At 37.7% G+C, this 14,204-nt stretch overlaps 1 protein-coding gene across 1 annotated transcript in view; it reads left to right on the top strand.

The window, feature by feature from the left end:
- The window catches only part of LOC138031799 (anthrax toxin receptor 2-like), a 17,466-nt gene continuing 3,262 nt past the window's right edge, over nt 1–14,204 (top strand). The window contains exons 1-8 of the mRNA XM_068879421.1: nt 1–354; nt 1,697–1,774; nt 4,563–4,640; nt 5,550–5,631; nt 8,460–8,487; nt 9,715–9,785; nt 12,062–12,130; nt 13,763–13,846. Coding sequence (XP_068735522.1) covers nt 242–354; nt 1,697–1,774; nt 4,563–4,640; nt 5,550–5,631; nt 8,460–8,487; nt 9,715–9,785; nt 12,062–12,130; nt 13,763–13,846 — 603 coding nt within the window. The 5' untranslated portion in view covers nt 1–241. The remainder of the gene's footprint in view (nt 355–1,696; nt 1,775–4,562; nt 4,641–5,549; nt 5,632–8,459; nt 8,488–9,714; nt 9,786–12,061; nt 12,131–13,762; nt 13,847–14,204) is intronic.

The following is a 14,204-nucleotide window of genomic DNA, read 5'->3' as shown; positions in this document are numbered from 1 at the left end:
CCAACACCAGGCAGGCTTCAAGCGGAAGGAAGAATACCCAAAGAGATCGATCATTGATTTGATACTCATTTTTCTTTGCTTTGTGACTCATGACTCACGTTTACTGATAACGACAGCATAAAAATTGTGTAGATGGAATAGAACTCGTGCGGCCAAAATATCCTTCCGTTTGAAGAGCGATACTCTGTTGAAAATCGAGTCGACTCAAGCTGAAGCTGGCTGAAGCAACATATAGGCTAACATGGCTGTATGGCAATTTGCTCCTGTCATCGCGATTCTCTTCCAATTCCCGAGTGTTGTGTCCAGCCGGCAGAAATGTCTCGGAGGATTTGATATTTACTTTATCTTAGACAAGTAAGCACTTCATACCTTTTGGTTAATCACAATTCAATTACCCAACCATAGAGCTAAAAATACTCTGCTGTAGTTAACTTAATTATTATACAGGTAGCATTACTGTGCAAATTAAGTAGTAGCATTACTGATAGAGATTGTGAATGTTACATGAACAACAAACAATCAGTATCAACAATAACATTTCAGCCCAAATAGCTCAGCTTGATGATGATCATCAATGATTACAAGAATGATCTTGAATTAAGGGCCCACTGACGTATTTTTTGGGGTGCGTTGCTAAGGATGTCATAGTTAACTAATTTGAGAGAATTTGGCATTATTTTGGTCTGTTTCTAACTTTTGTAAACCAATGACCCTAAATATGACATCATCATGCCACGCCTATGGTCACGTGACCAATAAAAGAAAACTCTAAATTTGTCTACGTGCCACGCATTTTGGCTATTTAATCAGTGGCTTCATAATTTGTATTCGGTTTTGCATCCAGCTAAGGATGGTTTTCTTTTTATTTTGAAAAATGTTCTTTTTAGAGAGATAAACGATACTGAAATACCCATAAAATTTTTAAAAAAGATGATTTGAAAAAAATCAATGCTTACCTTTATTCTGTATTTGGAGGTGAAACATGCCATATGAAAAAAAATTAATTCAATTTAATGACCGCCGGAAATTTAGGTTTTTGTCAAACTGGAAGTCAGTTCATTTACGGATGCGCACTTGATCTGAACGAGCGCGAGGAAGGGCGAGGAAAAACCTTGGATGGAAACAACAGTTTGTTCGGTGATTTTTGCTTGTGAGTGGGTTTTCTGGTCAGCTCACTATATGATGACGTCAGTCACCGGAAGTAATATTTCACTTCCCTAGCAACACTCGAAAAATCCGTCCGTGGGCCCTTAAGTGCCAGCTCACTACTTAGTGACTCTACTGAAATTATATCAACTAAAAATAATTGCATTTAAACTTATTGACACTAAGGAAGTACCTTGGGAAAAACCTCTAGACTTAAAAGAGAGTATACTAATTCAACTTAAATTAGTTGCAAGTAATTGCCTCAAGGACATTTTTGAATGCAAAACTGCCTCTCAAAGCCTGTGAATGACGGTCTCGCGTGTTAATGGCAAATGTCTTGCTGTGTATTACGAACGCGATGTCCCTATAAACTCTTTTTCTTGTAAGAGTGACATCTACAGGTTTTAATCTGGGTAATGGCATATGATTCAGTCCATCAATGGGACACCTCCCAGAAGTACAGTAAAGGGTTAAATTTAGCTTTTTCCTTACTGAATCCATTCATGTAGTTGGATTTTTAATTTTTTGTACATTTGATTAATGCTTTCAGATCTGGCAGTGTCACTCTAAACCATTTTCATGGCCAGACTGTTGATTTTGTTGAAAACACAGCAAACAATTTTGCTGGGTAAGTTGATTAATGTCCAGTGTATAGTATGAATCTAATATGTCAGCCTGCATTGACTGTAAGGTTTTCATTCATTTGTTAATTCTAACCCCTAGCTAACCTGCAGATGGCATTTATACTTGTTGTTTACAAAAACGAGGCAGCATATTGTACTCTAATAATAGTATTATAATATAACAGGGCTAAAAACTTAGCAGTCGCCAGGTCACCACTGGCGACTTAACATGTACCATGGCAACTAAAAGTTTGAGGCTTAATTGCCCAATATGGAGCTACAAAACAAAATAATCTGGCCCAATGTATTGCAAAGTACAAAATAAAAATGAAAATCAAATAACAAGTTTTATGATAACATTGGACTACTGTTCAATCAATCAATCAATCAAACTTTATTTAAAGAGGGTAACACATGTAAAATAGTAAAAGAAGTAATAAACAGGGGCACCCAATTTCAATTTTTGGATAATATCTGTTCGGAAGACAATTTGAGATCTAGAATTTTCGGAACATTTGTTGTAAAATTTCTTGCTAGCCTGCCTCTCCTAGGATTTTCAAACATTTTTATTCTAAAAAGGTCACCTACACTGTAGAATTTTCGGGAGCCTTTTTTCTGGCTGAAATTTTCGAAAAGGTAAGTTTTGATCCCTATCATTTTTGGATCACTAGACTTTCAGCAAGGAAATCCAAACAGATGAAAAATTTTTAGGGGATAAAAATATGCCTACATGTATATCTACCCTTTAATTCTAAAATACGTTTAACAATGCTATGTTTAAGTGGTTTTGAACTATATTCTTGTTAGGTGCCCCTGAATAAACTTCTCCAACTCTGATTTCCCTGAATTCTATAAACTTTTAGCTTATTCCAAGAGGATGAAACCATTAAAAATTAGAATTTAGACTTTGAATTCAAGGAAAGTGGCCTGGCTGACCAAATGCTCAATGCCACCACAAACTTCCTGAGACATTGTGGAACATTGCTGTGGCCGGCAGGTTTCTTTTACAGGTCACAGGTCACAGGTCATTGTTTTACTTATACAGAAAGCATCCTAAACATTCATAATAGCTAACCTTAGGCCTAAAAACTTTTCTTTAGGTCTAATTAGGCCTAAGGTTAGCTTGTATGACTGTTTAGGATGCTTTCTGTATTAGTAAAACAATGACCTGTGACCTGTGACCCATGACCTGTAAAAGAAACCTGCCATGCTGTGACAAAGCTGCAACAATCAGTGTGAACCCAAACTTATGCATTTGGCTGCTGACCACTTTACTATTTGACTGCTTTCACTTCTGTTTGACCCTTCTGGTATTTCTTAGCTACATGTACTCTCCATGAGACAGCTACAGTGGTTTTAATGAGTGTGGTCATCACAGTCGACGAAAAGGCTGGAGGCTACTTCTTTTTCCTAATTGAGAAATTAGGCAGATTAAAACTCTTTATTATATGGCTACAATAGTACGCGTGCTCTGATTGGCTGTTGAGCGGGCAAGATTTTCTTGTAATGACCAGGCATTATGAAAATTTTTCTCGGCTCAATGGTTCTTTTGAGTTGAGACTAAAAGCTACAGGTATGAGCATGTGGGTGAAAACAACAAACAATAATATGGAAAAAGTACAACTATATTTTAAATAACTTAAAGAAAAACTAGCATACAGATACTTCTTTAGTATGAGCGACAGAGAGAGCGACAGCAAGAGCGAGTTTTATTATCCAAAGGATGAAGAACAGGCCAAAACTGAGCAAAAAAAAGGCCATGTAATAAATAACTTTAGTTATTATTCTTGTCTGTTCGGTCATTACAGGGAAATCTCAGACCTCAGCCTTGATGTATTGACCTCACTATCGCTCAGTCCATACATCAAGGCCTTGGTCTGAGATTTCCCTGTAATGACTTCACTCTCGGTTAATAACTGGTATTTATTTTTGGAAAATGACAACACAAAGTCATCTAAACATGATCATCAATTTTGCTTGTGAAATGTGGCATTTGGGAGCATTCTTTTAAAAATGGCATGCCCAGAGACACCCCTAAGAGCGCATAGATGTTATTGAAATAGTGTGAGGTCCGTACTGGGAAATATTGGTTGGAATCCTTGCGGCGAATTACATGTATCCTCAGGGAAAACATTGGACATGTGGCAGCAAAACGAATTTCCAGCTAACAAGGCTTAAAATTTTGTGCCAGACTATCACTGTTTATCTTGCACCACACATCAAACAAGAACGTTCGGTACAGACAAAGCCGAATAGTATTAATCTCATCTTTCAGTGTGCAAGTGAAAGTGCTCTGAACAAAACGTTTGTGTACAAGTAAACCAGAAGCATGACTCATACGCCATAAGAGCATGAACACAAGCTTCGCATCGATAATCTCGATAATCTGGGAGGTACATGTAAAATTTGCACTGGAACTCACATGACTAAATAAAAATTAAACATCTCTGGCATTTTTCTTTTTATGTCAAAGGAAATGAAAACAGAAAATGGGAAAAGTTTGGCAACCTATACATGCTGCAAAATTTGGACAGCTCAGAGAACCAATCAGAATTCTCCTTTTCATCTAGGACCAGTTCTAATAAAGTCAGTTATTCTACTTAAGCCAGCTGCCAACTTCACTCCTTGTTGAAACCCCAGTGTAACCCTTTTTAAACTACATGTACCAACGGCTCAACCTTGTACTGCTTGACCTGTGACCAGTCTAGGGCTCGTGGTGGTTAACTTGTTTTAATTAGCATTCAACTAAGTTCAAGATGTACATTCATATCACTTTTCCTATGTTATATCCAGCACAGGTGTGCGCGTGTCGTTTATTACTTTTTCGGAAATCAGTCATACAGAAACTGTATTGAGATTGACAGGTGACAGGTGAGTTTTTTTGTGAAGAAATAGTCAAGGTATATTGAGTTCACAGAATTATGGGGGTTAATCAGGAAATGGTTACATTTACTACAGTCAATATTTGTGCCCTACTTATTACACATGTACATGTACTGGGATATTGCTTTTTATTTATCCTTTGGATTATGAAAACAAGTTACAACAAGGCATGATACTGTACACAAGAATGTCATCAATACATGTACCCACCAACCAGTCAGTTGGTTGAGCACCAGACTGCCTTGTGCGAGGTTGTGGGATCAAAACTCCAGCCAAATCAACACTCAGGGAATAACTGAGGAGAATGTGCTACCTTTATAATGACAACTGCAAATGGGTAGACTCTCTAGTCTTCTTGGATAAGGATGACAAACTGTTGGCCCTGTCTCACGACCCTTCAATGTTTTTAACCAGGCTGTTTTACATGTACTGTACATAAAAGCAGCCACACACTATATTTTGCAAAGCTTAGGGTAAAGTTTACAGGTGTAATGTAGTCTGTCCTTTGTGGACATATTATTTTCATGGTTGGGAGTCAAATGCGTGGAGGTACTAGCTACAGACACCAAGCTGCTCTAAAATCCAAGGGCATAAAAAGATATGATGACGATGATATGAAAGGACATGCATCCAGACCCTCGCATTTACATAAAAAATCATCTCAATGACATATATGCACAGGGCTATGGAAACTACTTCACAAGTGCATAAATCTCCATTTCCTCAGCGGAGTACAACAGAACACAAGAATGTCAATCATAACTGCAAAAAAGTGTGAAACAAAAATAATGGCCACTGAAATACCTTAGCATCCAACTCAACATTTCACAATACAGGACACCTCAGCCCATTATAATAACACTTGTAAATTATGGTTCACTTGCTTCTCAATTTTAGAGCAAAGATAAACAAAGGACTGGCAGAATTACGGAAGGTGAATACTGGTGGGGGCACAAGATTGGCTAAAGCTCTGGAAATGGTATGTAGACTCTGATGTGCTGTCAAACAACTGGCAAAATATTTTACCGGAAAGCATGCATTAAACAACTTAAAATTTAACAGCTGTGTCTTGCATGGCAGTAATAATAAAGGGCTGCATGCATGCTACCACTAAAGACAGGGAAGAAGCTTTAAAATTCCATTTTATTGCAGAAGACGACATGGGCTGGCAATACAACTGCATGTCCACTAAATATACATGTATCTTTTGAGATGTTTTGGATTGTAGTATCGCTGAGTAATTTTGCGAGTTGGGCTGTATTTTAATGGTCCACTAGGGCGAGTCAATTACAAACAAGGAGAATGTGTACAAACAACCGAGAAAGTGTGACAGATTTGTGTGTGTGGGAAGAGTATCAAGTATTTATGAGTCAATGAATCAATGAGTCATGAGTCGTGAGTCAATGAGTTAGTGCAGTTACCCTAACCCATAAGATTTTAAGCTAAAATTTCAGAGATTGCTTAGGCCTAATCACTGAAACAAGGGCTTAGGCTTAATCAATAAATTATTGCTATATTGATTGTGAGTCTCATTGACTCCTGACTCATTGACTCATTGACCATTTGACTCATAAATCATGGGACCTCGTGTAGGAAGCACTGGGCAAATGTCAGCACCTAAACTAGTCAAAAAGGTTCTCTACTGTACAATAACCAAGCGTACAATAACTAACTGTACAATATCATAGAATATTTGTACTTGTTTTGTGCATTTTCTGTACACATAATTTATTACTTCTACTCACCCTCTGCTAATCAACTCAAAGCTTCTTCCCATCTCAACAGCGGAAATAAATAATTATTGCTCATGTCACTAGACTCCCTCACTCATCTCTGCAAGGGCAAGCTCTTTTTTTGCTGATAAGAAGCCTTCACTTGTAATTCTTGGAAATGGGATGGGATGTCAAAACTGTATCACAGTGACTCTAGATATCATACCATACAATAACTCTATTTTAGAAAGGGAGCCACAATTAACCTTTTACAGTTTCTAACTTACAGTCATCTAGCTATACCGTAGAGGACAGACCACAACACTGGGAACTCCATGCTGTACTCTGTGCAAATAGTGTGTGGGTTCTTCTGTACGTCTCACAGGGTTATGAACTTTGAAGGTTGTGAGACAGGGCCTACGGTTTATTGCCCTTATCCAAGAAGAATAGAAAGTCTAACCATTTGCAGATGTCATTGGTTTTTGCAAAGGCACAGGGTTCGTAAGGGTTATGGAAAACCTGGAAAGTCATGGAATTGAAGTATTTCAGTTTCCAGGCCTGGAAAGTCATGGAATTTAATTGTTGGTCATGGAAAGTCATGGAAAATCATAGTTAAGTGTGGTACGGAAATTATTGCAGGAGTGGAAGCAAGGACAAAATAAAAAGCAGGCGAGTTATGTCAGAAAATACCCCAAAAACAAGGACGATTTTGACAATTTTCAAAACGGGCAGCTAAACTTTAGGTCATGGAAAACTGGAAAAAGTCATGGAAAAGGTCATGGAAAGTCATGAAATTTGAAAAACTCTTAACTTAAAGAGTACGAACTCTGAGGCAGCGCTAAAGTTCTCCTCAGTTATTGAGCGTTGTTCCATCCAGAGTTTTTGATCCTGCAACCTCCCACACAGTAGTCCGATGAGCCAACTGGACGGTGGTTAAACCCATCAGCTGGAACCCTTCCATCTCCCTTTGGAGATGCAGCATAAGGAAGCTCCAGCTATTTTTAGACAAGATTATCCTTGGCACTCAACCTCTACAGCAGTGGATGGGTGAAACCACTAATGAGGAAACCATCATAACAGACTTCTTCCCTAGTCAGCTGTTTTATAACTTTTTTTTAAAACTCATAAAAAGTTTGTAATTAAAAGTTCAAAATCTCATACCAGTAATTTTATACAATTTTATAACGCAGCTGACTAGGGTTTCTACACTTTTGTTGTTTCATTGAGTCATGACCAAGAGTGATAAAGGAAGCTAAATGTCTTAAGATGCAACTGGGATCGGCGGAAAAGATGCCAAACATATGCTACATTATTTTCTTTTCTCCCTCTGGTTGTCAATGGGTTCCTCACAATTTTTGTTGGGAACATAAGGTAGAGACCTTTCATTAGTTAAAATAATTGCACCCTCATAAAAAAATTCATGAATTAAATCACTTGAGATGACAACACACACAACCTCTGATATATTATACCGACACCCACTTCCTACAGTGTAGGTGGAAACAAAGATCTAGTCCTGATTTTTCTCTGCCGAAGGTCTAGCTTTAATAATGTTGAATTCAATCACTATCCAAGATAAATGAAACAATAATTTTTCAATATTCTGATTTCTTTGTCAAAAGAATTGGACTATCATGCAGGGAGTTTGAACCTTTGGTAGACCAACATTCTTAAAAATAATATAACTAAGGAGAAAGTGCTGCCTTACAGCCTTACAGCCTATTACAGCCTGTTTATGGTTATACACTTGAAAGTCTTCTCTGATAAGGACGATATTAACCTTAGGCCCCGTCTCACAGCCCTCATTTAGTAAATTCTGTAGGATGTTAAAGAACCCAGCATGATTGCAAAGAGTGTTGTGTACTGGTCTCAGAAAGGCACATTGTACTGTAATAATTGGAGCCTCACCCAGTTTGTGTGACAGCCTCAACATGGTAAAACTTAAATCAATCTGTCAATCAATCAATCAATCAATCAATCAAGTTCAACTTTTGATAACAGGGAAATTGAGAGGTGTGTCCATGGTTCAAGCAACAAGGTGCAATTAAATTTTTCTTGACTTCTCAATTGGATTTATTTTTATTTCTTTTCTAAGGCAAATGATCAAATCAAGGAACTTGGTGGTGAGTAAAAATCACTGTTGCTAGTCACTACTTTTATTTAAAAAATTAATAATAATTTTGTTCATTCTTGTTCCGAGGAGAGGCAATTTGTTTGGTCTATGGAGAATAAGGAACTCCACGTAACAAGTTCCAAGCTAGGAAGTCCATATTATGTGGACTTTTAGCTTCTCTGCTGACTCTCAGAAATTTTAACGATATCGGTTTGTCATGATTATGGTTACAAAAGCATGCTTTCCTGGGACTGTGTATTTTTAGGATTTAGCTGGAGGTTGTCATTCTTGGTGCAGACTGAAGGAACCGCAGCCTCTAGGATGAGAATAAATATTGTCCGGTGTGAATAACTTGCTAGGGTTGCATAGTTTCTGTCACAATTTTTATTGCTTCTTGGGTTCTTAAGCAAAGAAAACATGGATTTTTGCTGCTTTTTATTCATAATAGCTTGAACAGTAGTTCTAAGAGGCACTGCAGCCTATATTTAACTTAATATATTTCAGTACTGTATGGTGCTGCTCCAAAACTAACAAACTTCATCCTTTTGTTACATGCATTTTCAAATGGTGGCAAAATTGCGTTTCCGTTAGTTTCTGTTTCTACTTGTACATGTACACCACCATGTCTGCCATGATGAGCAAACCTTTTACATCTCCAACGACATGAAACTACCAGTATGCAACACCCTTTTCAAATTCAGTACTACAGTGTTGTAATAAAGGGATTTGTTCTCTCCCCACTTCAACATGAATAATTATTCTCCTATGCTAAAAGCTGCTCAGTATGTAAACGGCCATTCCTCTACCTGGGCCCTGGGTCCACAAATTGAATTCTGCTTACAACTATATATACTTAATAGTGGGGGCAGCTTCAGTGTCAACTATAAAATAAACTGGTACTAGTGTACAGTGTATTTCAGTACTGTATGGTGCTGCTCCAATTGTTGCGAAGGGGATTGTGCATTTCAAGAGATAGGTGATCACTATTGGTGACTCACGCATGCTACCAAAAAATCTGAGTGTTCTGAATATGAGTCTATCTCATGACCCTCCAGTTACAGTATTTGTTGAGATGCTATAATTTACAGAAGCCTTGTAGAAGCTGGACCATTGGACTAGTGGTAGCTAGGGCATCCGAAAGAGTATTTGGAAGGTCCAACAGTGTAGGTTCGACTTTTGTTAGAACTTGGATTTTCTCTTAGTATCCCCTTTGATTGTTGTCATTCTTTGTGTGCAGGGACGCAAGCAAGTATTATCATTATAATCACAGATGGGAGAATTGAAGACATCATACCAGCCACTGATCTGGTTAGAGATTGCATAATGACTATAAATTATAACACCATTAACTACCTAACTGTCAATATTATTATGACCATGAGTGGGCGTCGGATTTCAGACAGCAAATAGTAGACAAGTCATTTAGTGTTGAATTGGCTTTTACCAATCTCATACACAACAGGCGTGAATGGAACAAATGCATAGAGGTTAAGTCGCCCATGGTCCTCAGGGGCTCTTATGGCCGGATATTGATCCTGGGTTCAAGTAGCATGAAGTGACTGAGAGTATTGCTACCCCATCCTCCCACCTCCTTGGACAGGATGCTAGAATAAGTATTATTATTATTGTTTTATTACATTTCATTAAACTCTGGACCATTTCAATTTTATCAAACAATGGCCGTATTCAGATTGAGTGAGCGATTGAGAATGCTAGTAATGCAATATCTGCGATAAATTCAAAATGTAATAAAAGTGAATAATAATATTTTTATTCGTGTATCTGATTAATAAAGTAGTACTTTTATTAAGAACCAGGGGCATCCCGTGAATGGCTGTCTTACAATTGGTCAAAATTACCTAAAATGGTTTCCACAATGCTTTAAAAGTTCGGGAACAATTACAGAGCTTGTTTGGTGAGTTTGTAGCTGCCCTACATAATATTGATCTGTTCTAGGGGAAATTAAGGTCTGTAAAAATTTTTAGGTGGCTTTTTTTCTCTCTCGAAAGTACTAGCAATCATGACGGATCTGATCGAAAATTTTACATCACATAGTCCTCTTTTCCGTACAAATATGATTCTCACACTGCAAACTTTGGCAAAATTGAGAGAAGTTATAAATCTTCAAATCTTTTGCTATTTTCAATATCACAGTTGATTCATACTAAATTTTAGCATTCTTCAATGTGGACATAATGTTGTTTTTCCAAATTTCTACTCTTCACTACTTTTCAGATATTTCTAGAAAATCCCCTAGTCAGAAAAATGTCCAAAATCTTAGTGTGCCTCGAAAGTCTGACTTCCGATAATTATTTGAAGTCTATCCCACCTTCCTTCCTTCCGAACAGATACGTATATTTTCCTAAAATTATTACTAGTTGGGTGTCCCTGTCTTTCACTGTCAAGTTACATGTAAGCATCTCCAGGCAGAATAAATCAAGCATCTACAACAGTAACATGGAAAATAGGTCCGCGGTGCGTTCATGAGTGGCTTACGAGCTTTGAGAGTTATTTTATCGACTTCTGGTTGCATTGTTAATATCAGTGGTTTACCTTGGCTTTATCCATGCCTTTCGTCTAGCTGGTGAAGTTTCCGACATCATGATTTGTAGAGCCATACACGGGATCTGAAACACTGTTGTTTGATTGGCCGAGGAAATAAAAAGCTGCGTTTAAGGTGGCTGGAGCCGGTTTCAACAATTTGGAGGGAATGTCTTATTGGAAGGATTAAAAAAATCCCCTGGAGCAGATTCAGATCCACCTTCAAATTTTCCAGTTGGGAAGGTGGCTATGAATCTGCTCCAGAGAATTTTTTCAACTTTGCGTAGAGTTTTATCTTAGCCTGCTTTTCACGCCCCAGCAAAAAAAAAATGGGGGTCACCGAATTCGTTTTTGAGATATACACGTTCAAAGGCAAAGTGTAGGGTGTTTTGAGATGGCTCTTTTGTTGCCATGGTAACCCACTACGTCACATCATTTAGCGATTATTGGTGTTTTATTTGGTGCCATAACGCCATCACGTAAAACAGTTGGGAAGCTTCAACCCTTCCAAATAGTAAAGTTGGTTGAAAGTATTAAAACCCTTGCGAGCCACCTTAATTGCCGTAAGGGCAGCTAAATTTCATTGGCTGTTCCGTTTTTTTTTTTTTTCATAAAATTTGTCGGCAGTATTTATTTTGAAACAAAACAAATAAAGAAAAAAAGAAATGAATAAAAGGAACAGAGGTTTCCAAGGGCAGCTGAAAAAAATTACATGGTCAACTCACTTATAAACTTATAAGTTTAAAGGGGAACAGTGACAATAAAATTTATTTACATTATGCTTATATTTAATAATAATAATATTGTCAATTAAATGACGGAGCAAGGGGATTTAAACTTAATTATTGCTCCAAAGGAGCCCATTTGTTATTTTCCTTGCTGATACCTTAGGTAATTTCCCATTTCTCATTTCCTGTTTTGTTTTCTTTTATCTTTGTTTTTTAGTTTAGGTGGGCTGGCTGAAAATTATTTAATAATTTTTGGCAAATTAGCTACTGCAGTCCTTTCAATGCCTTATTAGTCTTTCACTTATTTCATTATAGACCAAAAAAGCAAGACAAGCTGGAGCCGCAGTTTATGTTATCGGGATTGCAGCTTTTGTCAGAAGTGATGTACGTTCAGTTTTGTCCAGTAAAAGCAGTTTTGTCCAGTAATAATGTTTAATTGTAATAGCTTTGTCTTTTTCTTTCACTGAATGCCATTTACCTGACACAAACTGCGACCATTTCTGTGCTTTACAGTCTGAGATAGAATTATGAAACCAAAGGTTAAGTTCGTTAATCATACATGCAAAATTTGTAACTCTCATGTACTTCAATTTCCGCATTTCAATCATTTCATATACATATATTCTACATGTACACCTTTCAGTTTATAAGAACATACGCAAAGTCTACTGTGTCATTAGTGATCTATATGTGGGCTGGCATGCCTTGTTCATCTCAAAACGGTCCACGGATTTTGGACCAAAACGACGTCAGCTGTGTCTGACCTTCAATAGATCATAAGTGAGAACTAATCAAAATGCAGGCATTATTGAGCTTATTATCTAATAGCCCATTTCAGAGTTGCTGCATGCCTCAGTTTCAAAGCGAGTTCTGATGCACAACCATTCAAATGGAAATGAGTTGTGTATTCCCATGCAAATCAAACTCATTTCCCTTTCAATAGTTGAGCACCAGGAGTCACTTCGAAACCGAGACAAACTGCAACTCGGAAATGGCGCATACACCTTATTCCAAAATGGCCGCCATTTAAATATTCTTTTGTTTTTATTCAAATTAGCCCTTGATGCCTCGTTCTTAAGCTTAAAATACAAAAGAATATTTTATCTTGAACGAGGCAACAAGGGCCAATTTGTATCCGCATAAATCAGCGGCTATTTTGGAATAAGGTGTATTGGGATCATTAAAAACTAGATCATTGGGTAATGCAATTCTAGAGTTTTGATTGGCTTATGGTATATGAGCTACTATACCATGCCCTATAAATATTAGTAAAGCTTAGTTCCCACTGGCGACATAAGGATCATAAGCATAATCATAATCATAAACATAAACATCAGCTTCTTATGTTCTAGTGGGGACGGCCGCTCTAAAAACGTGAAGCTTTTCCTCGAAACTGGCCGCCATCTTGAAAATGAACCGACCCGAAAGTACTGGTCCTAGACTTTAATTGGCCAAAACACAATGACCTTGTTGCGTCATTATGTTTTTTATTATGTCGTTATGATTTTCGCGTTCCCACTGCAAAGAAAAGCGACATAGTCATAGTCAAAGCCATAATCATAATCATAAGAAAATGGTCGATCATTTTCTTATGATTATGATTATGTTGATCATAAGGGCGCCTATGATTATGTTCCTGGACGTTCCCACTAAGACATAAGCGACATAACAGCGTTATGTTCGTGCTTATGATTATGATTATGATCGTTATGTCGCATGTGAGAAATAGGCTTAACTGTACGCATCACTTTTTTGTTTTTACAGAATAAAGTAAGGAATATTTATCCATAATTTTTGGGCGTTTTTAATAAAACAATTATTCCACTTGCGCTTGTTGGATATCATCTCATATCCAACACGCGCACGTGGGATAATTGTTAAATAGTTGATGAAAGTGCATGGTCGTTCGTGTTCATACCCACGTGATAGCTTGAACTATCATCAACTACATGACCGTTTGAAGGGGGCTTAACTTCAGTTTGTGAAATTCTGTCTTATTTTACGATCACCTTGTAGCTTGAGCGCTTAGCGAACAAACCGCCGCAGTACTTTGTGTTTACTGAACCCAACTACAAATTGTTGAAAAATCTCACCGATGACGTAAGTGTTAATTGACTTGTATTATTTTATTGTAGAGGTTCTGTAATAAAGGGAAACCAAATAAGACGAAACTTGCTCTACTAATCACAATTCATTACGGTGTTGGCGACTGAATTTCAAAGGGAGCGGCTCATTGAAATCGGGTGGCAACCATAGATAAGGCACCTTTGGTAGCCGCAACACATTCCATGTATGATCCCGTCGCATACCACCGTTACCTGGAAAAGTAGCGAAACCGGAATACCCGCGGGAAAACCCTCGGGTCAGGTTGATAGGCTGAAACTCAGCCCACATCCGATCGGTCAACATCCCTGCCTAAATCCGTAAGAGATACAGCATGGAGTATTCGCAGAGGGTC

The sequence above is a fragment of the Montipora capricornis genome, chromosome 14, assembly GCF_036669925.1.
Source record: "Montipora capricornis isolate CH-2021 chromosome 14, ASM3666992v2, whole genome shotgun sequence".
Classification (NCBI taxonomy): Eukaryota; Metazoa; Cnidaria; class Anthozoa; order Scleractinia; family Acroporidae; genus Montipora; species Montipora capricornis.
The sequence above is the reverse complement of the archived record's forward strand: the minus strand, read 5'-3'. Positions and strand labels throughout refer to the sequence as shown.